The sequence below is a fragment of the Bufo gargarizans genome, chromosome 2 (genome assembly GCF_014858855.1).
Source record: "Bufo gargarizans isolate SCDJY-AF-19 chromosome 2, ASM1485885v1, whole genome shotgun sequence".
NCBI classification, from domain to species: Eukaryota; Metazoa; Chordata; class Amphibia; order Anura; family Bufonidae; genus Bufo; species Bufo gargarizans.
Genome location: NC_058081.1, coordinates 213127490 through 213142672, shown reverse-complemented (window position 1 = coordinate 213142672; position 15183 = coordinate 213127490). Strand labels below are relative to the sequence as shown.

At 41.9% G+C, this 15183-nt stretch overlaps 1 protein-coding gene across 1 annotated transcript in view; it reads left to right on the top strand.

Annotated features, from left to right (window-relative positions):
- The window catches only part of LOC122925784 (collagen alpha-1(VII) chain-like), a 556601-nt gene that overhangs the window by 165099 nt on the left and 376319 nt on the right, over nucleotides 1–15183 (top strand). Inside the window, 3 exon segments of the mRNA XM_044277135.1 lie at nucleotides 1740–1874; nucleotides 5543–5650; nucleotides 9648–9896. Coding sequence (XP_044133070.1) covers nucleotides 1740–1874; nucleotides 5543–5650; nucleotides 9648–9896 — 492 coding nt within the window.

Sequence of the window (15183 nt, the reverse complement as noted above, 5' to 3'; positions counted from 1 at the left end):
GGCCAAATTTATTACATGCCTCTCAATAATTTTGTCATATCTTGGGCGTATGCCCCAAATGGAAACTAGATTGCAACTATAATCCACGCCTGTTTTTCTGGTGTAAATTACGATACATGTTTTGACTGTCCCTTCTGCTAAGCCTCTCCCCTTTATTGAAAGAGTCTCATGAAACCTTGCTAACTTTAACTAACTAACTTTAGCAAAAGTATAATTTACAGAAAAAATTTTGATTTTTGTATGCCAGAAAACTGGCTTGCTGCTTTGAAAAATTCCTACCTTACTAGTCAGAGACCCCTACCAGTCACAGCCTCATTATTGCTAGACAGCCTTCCTCATAATTATTGGGAATTAGAATTCTCTTTCCCAATACCTGCCATGTGTAAACATGCCACCGATCATCCTTTGCAATGATGCAAAAATGTTTGATTTTTTTTTTGTCAGATGATGACATCTTTTATGCAGCACATAAAATCACTGTTTGCCAGCACATCACATAAACAGGAATGTGCAACTGGCAAACAATGAATCAGTATGGGAAAAACGATAGTTTGGCAGTGCAAGTATTTTCCTTGGGGAAAGGTTTTATTTGAAAAAATGATTCTGCTCTTTCAAGTTGGGATGTATCGGAAGTAAAATATGGTTCCTTGCCACCATAAAATAACTGATGTTATGATAATTCACCGACTTTATTATTCGGCCTAAGTTCTTTTTAGGATCAAGAAAGGGATTCTGCTGTTTGCTCGAAGTGTCTGGGTGCAGAAGCAGATTGGATTTATTTGATGGGATGTGTAAAGTTGTTTTGATTCTGGAACAAAGTAGATGAATTAATATTTTCTATTGTGTGATCAGGGTTCCTCTGGACCCAATTATTTGTATTTTCGAGGATCTGTCTAGTGCTCCTATAAATATTTCGTATATTTTGTGCCTTTCTAAATTGTTTTTTGCATGCAATAAATATTACTAAAATCTGTTATCTTCATGGTCCCATCAAATCTGGAATGGAAAATGCAGTGCTTAAGTGCATGAACTGTATTGAGCCTATTTAGAATTAGGAATAAAAGTAGGAAACTGTATGAAATATGGAAACTCTGGTTCAACAGCCCTGTCTAGAGACAATGTTGTTTGCTTCTCCATCTCTCTTTTCTCTTTCACTCAGACGTGGGAGGTAGGGGGCTATATTGGGATGTAATAATAATACTAATATTGTCGGTTTATTTTTGTATTTTATTTAGTTTTTTTGTATTAAAAAAAAAGTTATGATCATTTAGCACTATACAGCTCCCAATCATTGCTGAATGTACAGTAAATGTAGCTAATTAGTTAGCAATGATCAGGAATAAACGTTCATAGCAATGTTTGTTGCCGATCATTGCCCACTCTCATGACCGATGTAAATGTGCCTTAAAACCATAAAAAGATGTTATTTTATTTTGAATATTCTAGAGGCCAGAATGAAAACTGCGATATAAAAAAAAAATAATAATTGTATATAGACAATGGCATGGAAAAGCAAACATTTAAAAAAACATGTGTCCCCTAAAAACAATGTTTAAATAATATGTAATTTTCTGAAGATACATTCCCTTCCATGAATGACCTTGACTTTGCAATTATAGTATAGTAGATGTAACATAATGGTAATTACTGTAGCTAGTTGGTAATAGTTGTACATGTTGTCCTTTATATCATTTACTTTTATTTTATTTTCATTCCATCAATATATTATTCTGTTTTAGTTGAATCTCCTGAAGGAACTAACTGACCATCTCATACAAAATGGAGTTGAAGATTTTTTTCAGCATTTCTCAAGCTCTAAGAAGGATCGGACTGCAAAGAAGAAGCAGATTTTAAAACATACAGAAAACAATATTGTAAGTTAGATAAATCTATAACACAGGCCCATGCACCAAAGTTATGAAAAAGATAAAATACTATGTAAGTCAAAATGTCTAAAGATGCCTATGGAAAAACATAGTAAACCACTGTTGAAAAATACTGTATACAATCACTATGATAAATAACAGTGAATATGAAAGAGCATGAAATTAATGTAAATGTGATAGGACCATGTATAACAGGGACAAAATAACCACCAGAAATAAAACAGAATGAAAAGAAGAAGTTCTAACAGTCTGAACTGGGAAATTATTAACCAGCTCTTCAATTTTAATTTTTTCATTAGCATTTTTTACTCTCTGAATTCCAAAAGCCATTTTTTTTTCTTTTTCTTTCTATATGATGTATTAGGATTGGCTGGAAAATGCAATTGCCTTTATTCTGCAGATTTTTGCGATTACAGTGATATGAAGTTATGTAGCATTATAGAAGATTGATGTTAGCAAAAGGGGGTATGGGGTCTCATGATTAGTCAGGGTCCTAGAGGTAGAACCCCCACCGATCTAATAGTTATCCACAGGATAGGAGATAACTTCAACCAACCGGAATACCTCTTTTAAGTCTCTCCTGATATGTTTTAGTCTCCAGCCGCTCCACCATTTTTGTAGCCCACCTTTGTGGTTCATTTTATCATTTCTTTTTTTGTAGTTGAGGTGTCCAGATGTGGTCTTACTTGCCTCTATACAGGAGGATCGTAATCACTCTCTTCCTACTGGTTTTACCTCTGGCTATACGGCCATGCATCTGGCTTGCTTTCCCAGCTGCCTGCCCACACTGTGCACTCATTTTGAAGCTATATGGTATCAGAAACCCTATATCTTTCTCTTCTGAAATCCTTACTGACACAGGAATGCCAATATGATAGTCAGATTCAGGGTTCCTTCTACCAGGGATGTTGGTAGAGTTTCAAAAGTTCTGGGCCTTTTGCCCATACTGGTATCCCAACACTGTTATCCTGCTGATAACTTGTACTGTGTTCACTGTGCTCCCAATGCCCCATAATACTATACTGCAGAGATAATAGTGCCATACATATAGTATGCCCATAATAATATAAAAGTACCACCAATAGCAATAATTCACTCCCAGAGTGCCCTCATTATTAATAAATACCCCCTACAATTCCCACAATAATGATAATGCTCCCTAAAAGTGCCCATTTATAGTAGTGCCCTCCATAGTGTACCCAGTAGTAATAAGGCCTCTTTATAGGCATCCTGTAGTTTCCCCAGTAGCAATAAACTCCACTCTGTAGTGTACCTAGTATTAATAAGCCGCCCCTATAGAGCCCTTTATAATTCCCCCTGGTAGTTATAATGCCTTCTATAGTGCCCTAGCAGTTATAATGCCCCCTGTAGTTATAATGCCCCCTATAATATCCTAGTTAGTGTAATTGCCCCTGTAGTGCCCCCAAATATTTAAAATGCTCCAATAGTGCTCACGGTAGTTAACCCCTTCATGCCCGATTACGTACATGTAAGTCATCCGTCCGGTCTTTCAACATGGCACCCGATCGTGTGTTCTGTCGGCCTCATAGTCGCGAGTGGCCGTCTGCTTCTTATAGCAGACACCTGCAGCTCATGTCCGCAACCAACAGTAATTCCGATCTTGAAAATTTAACCCCTCAGATGACGTGGTCAATCCTGACCACGGCATCTGAGCGCGCCGAAAACCGAAAGCGTGCGCTTTCGGTTATGCTCCGGCTCGCCCATGTGGCAATCTGAGGAGCCGGAGCTTGTGTGCAGCAGCCCCTGTCTTTATGAATGACAGGAAACTGCTGCATAGTATTTCCTATGGAGCCCTTGCCTTGAAGAGGGCTCCATAGGAAAGTAGTAAAATCATCATAGATTCCAATACATTGGAGTCTATAATAATAGCAATCAGATGATTGATTGATTGTTATAGTTCCCTATGGGAACTATAAAAAAGTTGGGGAAAAAAAGTTTAAAAAAAACATAAAAATTAAAAGTACACATCATGGGTGTCATGATATGCAAAAACGCTTGGTTTTCTACAAAAAAAAAAAGTTTATAAAAAGTGATCAAATCATAAACACCCCAAAATGGTATCAACGAAATGTTCAGATCACCCCCAAAAAAATGAACCCCCATAAAGCTCCGTACACATAATTACAAAAAAGTTATATGGGTCAAAATACGGCGACAAAAAAATAAAACAGATTTTTTTCCCACTTTTAAATTTTTTATCACTATCAAAACGCAAGAAAAACTATACATATAAGGTATCGCCGGATTTGTACTGACCTGTAGAATAAAAGAAACTGGTCAGTTTTATCGCATATCGAACGTCGTAAATAAAAAACCCGTAAAACTGTGTTGGAATTGCTTTTTTTTGTTGCAATTTGACCCCATTTGGAAAAAACATTTCCTGCTTCCGACTACATCATATGCAATATTAAATGGTGGATTTAGAAAGTACAACTAGTCCCGCAAAAAACAAGCCCTCATATGGCTATGTGAACAGACAAATACAAAAGTTATGGCTCTGGGAAGGCAGGGAGCGCAAAACAAAAACAGGGAAAAAAACAAAAAAACTCTGGGGGTGAAAGGGTTAAACTTCCCCCTGTAGTGTCCCCAGTAGTTAAATACCACTATAGTGACCCTAGTAGTTAAATGCCCCTATAGTTCCCCCAGTAGTTAAAATTACTCTGGCCCTTGTAGTGCCTCAGTAGTCATAAAGCCCATGACCCCTATAGCACCCCAGTAGTTGTTAAGTCCCTTACCCCTATAACTCCCCAGTAGTTGCAAAGTCCCTGACCCCTATAGCGCCCCTTTAGTTGTAGAACCCTGACCCCTATAGCACCCTAGTAGTTGTAAAGCACCTAACCCCTATAGTGCCCTAGTAGTTGTAAAGCTCCTGACCCCTTTAGCACCCTAGTAGTTGTAAAGCACCTAACCCCTATAGCGCCCTAGTAGTTGTAAAGCTCCTGACCCCTCTAGCACTCCATTAGTTGTGAAGCCCCTGGCTCCTATACTGCCCCAGTAGTTGTAAAGCCCTTGGCCCCTTCCCCTCCTAGTATTAGAAAAAAACATTTTCCCTAAAGCACCCCAGTAGTTGTAAAGCCTCTGGCCCTTATAGCATCCCAGTAGTTTATTGCGCAATGTTGACAAAGAAAACTAAAATATGAAATACCTGAAATATTGTTCCATGACGCTTTCTGTGATTGCAAGCCACAGGCCTCTTTAATGGTTGAGAAAAAAATGAAAAATTTTAATAAAAAATGTTTCTCTGCACTGCACATTTTATATTTGTGTCTCCAGAGCTGTTTAAGCGCTCTTTTTGCACAGCAATCTGTAGTTTTTAATTTTGTTCATTTTTTCGAGAAGTGAAGTGACCAAAAATTGCAGTTCGGCCATTTTTATTTTTTTCTGATGTTGTTTATCATAGGGAGTAATTACTCTTTTATTTTAATAGTTTGGGCATCGGACGCTGCATTAACCCTCAATATCGTGGTCACAATTATGGAGTTAAATATCCATGATTTGTCTGCGGAGATTGTCTGCTGTGCAGTCATGTACACCAGATGTTGGGAAGGTGTATGAATCCAATGTATCCTCTGTAACAGCAAAGCCTATGGCTTCACAGGTCTCAAGTTTGTCATAACATTTATTTTACATTGCAGGGTGCTGCAATACATGAAATTTCTAATGAAACAGAAGATGAGGATTTAAATTTGAGAACAATTCCAGAAGACACCTTAACAGTCGGTGGTACTGATATACAAACACAGGTAAAGCTTAAAGTAACAAAGCACATCTTCTGGTTAGGTATTGAAATACAGTGACTACTTCTTTCAAGACCATAGCTTTTTTTTTTAATACTGTTTAATAGTTTGAATTATAACTATATGGTTAATATTTACCTGATTTATACTGAAAACAACCATATGCCACTCTGGAGAAAATAGAAATTACCCCAGCCAGAATCTTTAAACAGGACTAGCCATAGACTTTACAGGGAAACGTACCCGTGGGCTGATGTCTTATATTGGCCATGGCCAAAATCTTTAAACAGGACTAGCCATAGACTTTACAGGGAAACTTACCCGTGGGCTGATGTCTTATATTGGCCATGGCCAGAATCTTTAAACAGGACTAGCCATAGACTTTACAGGGAAACTTACCCGTGGGCTGATGTCTTATATTGGCCATGGCCAGAATCTTTAAACAGGACTAGCCATAGACTTTACAGGGAAACTTACCCATGGGCTGATGTCTTATATTGGCCATGTCTTCTCTCAATTTTGACCCACCTACAACATGGGGTCACTTTTCTTTTTTTTTTTTTTTTTCCTAGGGCTACTTTAACCTTTTCATGACCAAGGGTCATTGATGCCCCAGTGTCCAGGTCAAAATATACAAATCTTACATGCGTCACTTTATGTGGTAATAGCTTTGGAACACATTGTATTTCATAAATTTGAGTCAAAATATTTCACCTTTATTTATGAAAGAATCCCAGATTTACCAAAAATTTAGAAAAATTCTAAATTTTCTAAATTTCTATTTCTCTGCTTCTAAAACCGAAAGTCATACCTAATAAAAATATTTATTACTTAACCTTCCTCTACTTTATGTTGGCATCATTTTGGAAATGTCATTTTTTTTTTTTAGGATGTTAGAAGGCTTAGAAGTTTAGAAGCAATTCTTTTTAAGGACCAGTTCAGGTCTGAAGTCACTTTGTGGGGTTTACAAAGTGGAAACCCCCCATAAATGACCCCATTCTAGAAACTACACCCCTCAAGTTACTCAAAACTGATTTTACAAACCTCGTTAACCTTTTAGGTGTTCCACAAGAATTAAAGGAAAATAGATATGACATTTCTAAATTTCACTTTTTAGGCATATTTTCCATTTTATGAATTTTTTTTCTTTAACACATTGAGGGTTAACAGCCAAACAAAACTTAATATTTATTACCCTGATTCCGCGGTTTACAGAAACACCCCAAATGTGGTCATAAACTGATGTAAGGGCGCACTGCAGGGTGCAGAAGAAAAGGAGCGCCGTATGGTTTTTGGAAGGCAGATTTTGCTGGACTTTGCCATGTCCCATTTAAAACCCCCCTGACCCATACAGCAGTAACTCCCAAAAAGTGTGACCCTATTTTGGAAATTAGGAGATAAGGTGCCAGTTTTATTGGTACTATTTTGGGGTACATATGATTTTTAATTGCTCTATATTACGTTTTTTGTGAGGCAAGGTAACCGAAAAATGGCTGTTTTGGAACCGTGTTTTTTTTTTTTTTTACAAGATTCATCTGACAGGGTAGATCATGTGCTATTTTTATAGAGCAAGTTGTTACGGACGCAATGATATCAAATATGTCTACTTTCTTTGTTTGTTTGTTTCAGTTTTACATAATAAAGCATTTTTGAAAAATAAATTATGTTTTTGTGTGCCCATTTTCTGAACGCCATATGGTTTTTATTTTTCTGCTGATCGTCTTGTGCAGGATTTTTACGGACGTGGCAATACCTAATATGTATACTTTTTCTTATTTATTTAGGTTTTACACAATAATAGCATTTATGAACCAAAAAATTATGTTTTTTTAGTGTCTCCATAGTCTGAGCCATAGCTTTTTTTTTTTTTTTTTTTTTGGGGGCGATTGTCTTACATAGGGTATCATTTTTGGCGGAATATGCAATAGCATATTTGAAATAAAAAAAAATATGTTTTGGTGTCTCAATGTTCTAAGAACTATAGTTTTTATATTTTTTGAGTGATTTTCTTATGTAGGGTCTCATTTTTTGCGGGATGAGGTGACGGTTTTATTGGTACCATTTTGTTTGATATACACCCTTTTGATCGCTTGGTGTTGTAATCACTTTTTGTGATGTAAGGTGACAAAAATTTATAGGAAATTTTTTAAAATTAACTTTTTTCTTTATTTTTTTTTTACTTTTATTATTTTCACTTATTTTTTTATCAAGTCCCTCTTGGATCTTGAAGATCCAGTGGGGCTGATGGCTGTACTATACTTTGCAATGCTCTTGCATTGCAAAGTATAATGCTATCAGATGTCCTGTGGTGGCAACACCGGACGCTTTGCAAAGCATCCATCGGGCGCTGCCATCGCAGCGCGGCAGCCCCGATGGTTGAGAGAGGGACCCCCCTCCCTCTATTAACCCCATGGATGCCGCTGCCGCGGCATCTAAGGGCTTACAGCAGAGTGTCAACATAGAGCTGACACTCGCTGCTGATGGCGGCGGCTCAGGAATGGAGCCGCCGCTATCAAACACAGCAGGGGGACCGCACCGCATCGGGGGCAGAGGGCAGGGGGAAGCGCTGGAAAGGGGGGAGGGGGAAGGTACAGCCAGCATTGAGGGGCAGGAGCAAATGGGGGTACGATGAATTTATGGGGGCAAGGATGGGGCGGACCACATCAGGGGCAGGTTGCATGAATATGGATGGGGGCAGGGGGAACTGGATCAGGGGCAGGTGGGGGCAGGGGGAACTGGATCAGGGGCAGGTGGGGACAGGGGGGGTTGGAGGCGCACAGGAGGGGGCACAGATCGCGGGGCACAAGGACACTACCTGATTTCAGGCTCTGATCTGCAGAGCGCAGATCAGAGCCTGGGTTTTTTCACTGCCGCGATCCGATTGGTTAGTCTGCACAGACTAACCAATCGGATCGATTGCAGGCAAGAGACTACTCTGGTTCCTTGCCGGCATTACTGGTCTGTATGCTGTCCGTGGCAGCAGCAGTGCAGGGGCAGAAGCTTTAATCCAAGCGTTTTGAGCGTTTGTATTAAAGAGCTGCCTGACGTCTATACACGTGCTATCTGCACGGGGCATGTGCAAATAGCACGTATATAGACGGACTGCAGTCAGGAAGGGGTTAAGTTCCCAGTCTGCGCCTCTCTGTAAAGCACATTGGGGAAGATTTATCACTAGGAGAACTTTTTAAAGTCCGTTTTTCAGGAGTCAGTGCTGCTATAATTTGGCTTAAAGTTATCAAATGTCGCACAATGATTAAGTGGCCACTGAGTTTTAATATATATTGATTGATACGTCATCTATTGTCTTGCTTGTTACATACATGTTAGATAGACATAACATAAATTCACCAACCCCTTTAAATCAATTCAAAAAGTTAGCCACACCCACTCTCCTATCCACCTTTCAAAACTGGAGAGAGTGTTGTAAAATTTTAAAATGTCGCACAATTGTTTTGCTAATAAACCCAAAAAGATGCAAAGCCCAAACAGTTAGCCACACCCACTCTCCTATCCACTTTCAAAACTGGAGAGAGTGTTGTAAAATTTTAATCCCGTAATGAGGATGCGAATCCCGTAAATGCGGATTCGCATCCGTTCCAGCCCCATTGAGAGTGAATAGGTCTGCAAATTGCGGAACAAATGTGGACCCAAATTACGGACGTGTGAATGGACCATAATAGAGTTGATCCTGGTGACAGAGTCTCTTTAAGAGTATGTAAATGCTACACCAGGTAAATGGGTGTGATTTTAGTTATAATTATTATACATAATTCTGTGATGATAGATAGCATTACCTGACCAATATTCTTCAATTAACCAACTATGTTTGTACGATCACTTATATTTTCCAACGATGGTAAACATGTTTCAAATTCTCCCTGTGGTATGTAAACTAATGAGCACAACTGTATGTCCTGATGCTCTGTATTACTTGAACCAATCTCTTAAGCTTCTGCTATGTTCACATTATTATTAGATTGCATTTTACTCAATTTGTATTTAGGAAGCAAATGATGGCAAAAAGCAAAAGAAGAAGAAAAAAACTGATTCCCAGCCTATTAGTGTTATAACAAATGTGGTCACAGAGGAGCAGGAAGAAAACAGAGAAGAGCATGGTCTTCAGTTTAATATAGAAGAAAGCAACCCATTACCATTACCTACTCAGATACCTACTACTGTAGATGGGCGTAGGCTACTCATTGTAACCCAAACTGCTGCACAATCTGGGCAACCTAGTAGGAAACAGGACAAGGTAAACTTTTTTGTTCTTTAAATTATATTTTATGAAGCTTACTTTTGTTAGAAAATTTTACTTTAAAACTCTAAGGGTACTTTCACACTAGCGTTTTTGTTTTCCAGTATTGCGTTCCGTCCTAGGGGCTCAATACCGGAAAAAAACGGATCAGTTTTATCCTAATGCATTCTCAATGCAGAGCATTCCATTCGGTATACATCAGGATGCATCAGTTCAGTCCCTCTTACGTTTTTTGGCCGGAGAAAATACCGCAGCATGCTGTATTTTTCTCTCCGGCCAAAAATCCTGAACACTTGCCGGAATGCCGGATCCGGCATTAATTTCAAATGAAATGTATTAGTGCCACATCTGGCCCCAAGTGTTCCGGCAAAATAGATCTGTTCTTTCCGTCTGCCCATGCGCAGACCATTAAATCTGTGAAAAAGATAAATACCGGATACGTTTTTCCGGATGACAGCCGTATCACAAATGTATCAGTTTGCGTCCAGATTGCCGGATCTGCCTGCCGGAATCCTCTGCCGCAAGTGTGAAGGTACCCTAATACGGAAGTTACAGACACAAAAGTTGGAAAGGTTTCTATATTTACTACTGCTATAAATCTACTGTTCGCTACTGCTATAAAATTGTATAGAATTAAAGGGGTTATGTCTTGACTGAAAATTAAAATATAGAGATGAGCGAATCGAAGTTGACGAAGTGGAATTCGATCCAAATTTTAGGAAAAATTTGATTGGCAAAGAATCCGAATTTCCTCACACTTCGTGGTAACGTACAAATTTTCCTAAAGTGGCTGGTGCACGTGTTAGGACATGGAGCAAGGAACTCTGGGAACGAGGGGTCACCCACAATGCCATGCATGCAGCCAATCAGCAGCCAGCAGCCCTGTGATAGCACAGCCCTACAAATAGCCTCAGCCATCTTGCATTTAGCCATTTTCCAGTGTACTTAGTGCAGGGCGAGACGTCAGCAGGCGCTAGGGAAAGTGCTAGGAAAGACTTTAGAACATATAACTGCTTCACACAAGGGCTAATAAGACATAGAAATATTCCCTTGTAATAAACCCTGTTAATTGCTATATCACACAGCATTTGCATCCCAATAAAGAGAACGCTTGGAATTACAGAGGTATCATATATTGCAAATCTGAAAGCAGCAGTATAATGGCAATTTGGATCCCCAGTCTGTGCAGCAAGGTGTAATAGGATTGCTCCTATTACCCAGGCTGTACACTCCCGTATTGGACCCTGTTCTGCATCCCTACACTTCTAATGCTCTTTCCCTGAACTTCTATTTAGCAAAATAAAAGTTATCAAGCCTTTTTTGGTGTGCATAAGTGGGGTAAAAACAGGGCTTATTTGCCGTTGTGTTTTGAAGTGAGAAAATTGCAGCCCTTTTTGGGGTGTATTAGTGGCAAAAAAATATATTATTTGCTGTTCAGCGGTGCAGTTATATGTTCTAAAACCTATTTTGGCATCTATTAGTGGCAAAAAAAGTATTATTTGCCGTTCAGCGGTGCAGTTATATGTTCTAAAGCCTTTTTTTGGGCATCTATTAGTGGGAAAAAAGGGCTTATTAGCCGTTGTGTGGTGACGTGAGAAAATTACCGCCCTTTTTGGCATGTATGGCTGGGTTCACATAGGCGTGACGGATTGGCTCAGGATGCGTTCAGGGCGTGTTTAGTGAAACTCGCACTATTTTGCAAGCAATTTCAGTCAGTTTTGTCTGCAATTGCGTTTAGTTGTTCAGTTTTTTCCTCGAGAGTGCAATGCGTTTTGATGCGTTTTTCACGCGCGTGATAAAAAACAGAAGGTTTACAAACAACATCTCTTAGCAACCATCAGTGAAAAACGCATCGCACCCGCACTTGCTTGCGGATGCAATGCATTTTTCACGCAGCCCTATTCACTTCTTTTGGGCCAGGTCTGCGTGAAAAATGCAGAATATAGAACATGCTGCGATTTTCACGCAACGCAGAACTGATGCGTGAAAAACAATGTATACAGACCCATTGAAATGAATGGGTCAGGATTCAGTGCGGGTGCTATGCGTTCACGTCACACATTGCACCCGCGTGGAAAACTCGCTCGTGTGAAAGGGACCTATCAGTGTGCCATTATTTGCCATTCGGTAGTGCCGCTATATGTTCTAAAGTCTTTCTTGGCATGTATTAGTGCCAAAAAAATACATTATTTGCCATTCAGTAGTGCAGTTATATGTTCTAAAGCCTTTTTTTGGCATGTATTTGTGGAAAAGAAAAGTATTAGAGGCATAAATGTCTCTGGCGCAGGCAAGGGGGCATAGCAGCAGGGGTCACTTCCAGAGGCCTGAGCTCCCAGTGTCAGCTAGTGGTCGTGTCTTGATCAGCAACCAAGCGGTTCTTGAATGGTTGACTCGCTCATCCAATTCATCCCAAGTGACATCAGACAGCCCCAGCCCACAATCGGTGGGTTACTCATACACAACCCTTAGTTGGCATGGCCCAGGAGCAGGCCCTGTGCCCTCACCTGGCCTCAACCTTCCTCTGTCATTTTCTGTTCCCTCAACTATACAAGTATTATATGCTGTGGGGTCAGCTCCACTATACAGCAAGGACGAGCTACTAGAGGACAGTCAGCAGCTACTGCTCAGCCAAGATGTGGAGGAGACATCCGCCGCTTCCTCCGGTAGGCGGGCAAGTAGTGATGAGGAGAGTGGCGTGGAAGCTGGTGTTGTGAGTGGTCAGGCTCCTGGCTCATATACCGTTGAGGACGACATCAGTGACGTGCAGACAGTACTCAATGATGTAGCCGATTGTAATTGGGAGCCGGGTCAATTAGGGCCTTCATCATCATCGGGAGAAGAGGATGGCAGTTTGCGCAAGAGGCAGTGGCAGAGCCAGCAAGTCGGTAGCGTGGCCGGGAGTCAGCAGTGTGGCAGCAGTGGGAGGTCGGGAACCAAACATGCCCGGGTAGAACACCCGCTTTGCAGGAGCATACCTGCCTGGAAAGTAGTGGTACAGGGGTTCACGTAGGCAGCGGCGGTAGCAGTCAGTGCGGAGTGTTGGGGGTAAAATCACCTATTCGGCTATGTAGCAGTTTTGTGTTAAACATGGCCATTTGCCAAATCTGTGGGCAGAAGGTGAAGCGTGGCCAAGGTGCCAATGTTGGCACCATGGCCCTGCATCAACATATGCAGTGTTACCATAAAGTGGCCTGGGAGAATCATGGCTCCAATGTGGTGGTCCAGCCTGCCACAGCAACCGATGCATTACCCAGTGGTACGCACCAAATTTCAGGCAGTGAAGGCTCCACCACCTCAGCCGAAAGGAGCTGTCTGTCCTTCCTATCATTTACCGGTCCTGATGCTCCTACTCCTTGCCCTCCTACTCCTCGCCAGTCATTGCATCAGCAATCGATCACAGAAGCGATCGCCAAGAGACAACAGTATGCGTGTACTCATCCAACGGCACAGAAGCTGAACTTGCTCCTGGCCAGGTTGCTGGTGCTGCAGTCCCTCCCTTTCCAAGTGGTGGACTCTGCACCTTTCAGAGAACTGATGGCTTTTGCCGAGCCGAGGTGAAGAGTCCTAAGCATTCATTTCTTTGCCAAAAGGGCAGTACCAGCCCTGCACAAATATGTAGAACAGAAGGTGGGCCAGTCCTTGAGCCTGTCGGTGTCTGCCAAAGTGCACTGCAGCGCCTACGTGTGAAGCTGTAACTACAGTCAAGGACAATATATCTCCTTTACGGCCCACTGGGTAAAGGTCGTTTCTACCCAGCCAAACCAGGAACTTGGCCAGGTGATGCCGCTTCCGCCTCCACGTTCGTTGGTTCTGCCACAATGTCCGCCTCTGCATCCTCATCCTCCACCATGTCCTCAGCCTCCACTGCAGGGACAATTCGCAGTGCTCCTCCAGCATACCACATGTGCAGGGCATGGCGGTGTCATGCTGTTCTACACCTCGTTTACCTGGGCAAACGGAGTCACACAGGGAATGAACTGCTCCATGTCCTTCATCAAGAAATTGAATCCTGGCTTTCTCCGCAACAACTCAAAATCGGAACCATGGTGACCGACAACAGGAAGAACCTGCTGTCGGCGCTGTGTCAAGGAGGGCTGAACCATGCGCCCTGCATGGCGCATGTGTTCAATCTGGTTGTCAAGCGGTTCCTGAAGTCTTCCACCTATCTGCAAGACATCCTAAAAAAGGAAACTTTGCATGTACTTCAGCCACTCATACACCTTCAAGCACACCCTCCCCCAACGTAGGCGGATATGCGACATTTCCACCCGTTGGAATTCCACCCTCCATATGTTGGACGGACTCAACGAACAGATAAAGGCCATAATTTCTTGATGATCCAAACGTACAGGAGTACTCCCTCCCCTGAGTCTAGAGTTGCTGATGAGCAGCTGTCTTAACTACTCACCAGCAGCAGCTAGACCTGGAGCAGAACCTGAACCAGCAGGTGGTGGCATACTTGGACAGCACCCTGCCACTCCAAATTGAAGATCCGCTGGACTACTGGGCAGCCAAACTGGATTTGTGGCCGCAACTAGCTGAGTTTGTCCTGGAAAAGCTGTCTTGCCCAGCCAGTAGTGTGTCATCAGAGTGGGTGTTTAGTGCAGCGGGGGCCATAGTTACCCCAAGGCAAACTCGCCTGTCCACCCAAAATGTGGAGAGACTGACCATTGTCAAGATAAATCAGGCGTGAATCAGCCAGGATTTCCACCCACCAATGCCTGATGCATCAGATTAGATCATCCATGCTACCTCACCCAAACCTTGACAAGAGACACCAGTTTCTTCTGGCTACCTTATTAGCTAGTATTCTGATGCTGCCACTCACCTGACGCCACACATCTGATACCAAGTGCTTCTTCTTACACCCACCATTGTCAGCAGGTACTGTTATTGCCACCCACCTCAACACTCTGTCACCGGGTCACTCTGTGGTCTCCTGATGCTGCTGCCACCTCACCACTCAGGTCTTCTCATGATGCTGCTGCCACCTTCACACTCTGTCATTGTGCCACTCTGTGGTCTCTTCATGTTACTGCTGCTGCTACCTCCACACTATGTCACTGTCATGGAACCATGAACCAGACGTACAACAAGAGATGAGTGGAAATAAGAAGGCTTTATTGAAAATAAAGCTGTAAGGCAAAAGTCCAAACGGATGGCTAAACCGAAGCAGGGTCTTGCGAAACCAGGGATCAGGAACCAGAAGGGTAGTCAGACGAAGCCAGGATCAGGAATCAGCAGGGTAGTCAGACGAAGCCAGGATCAGGAATCAGCAGGGTAG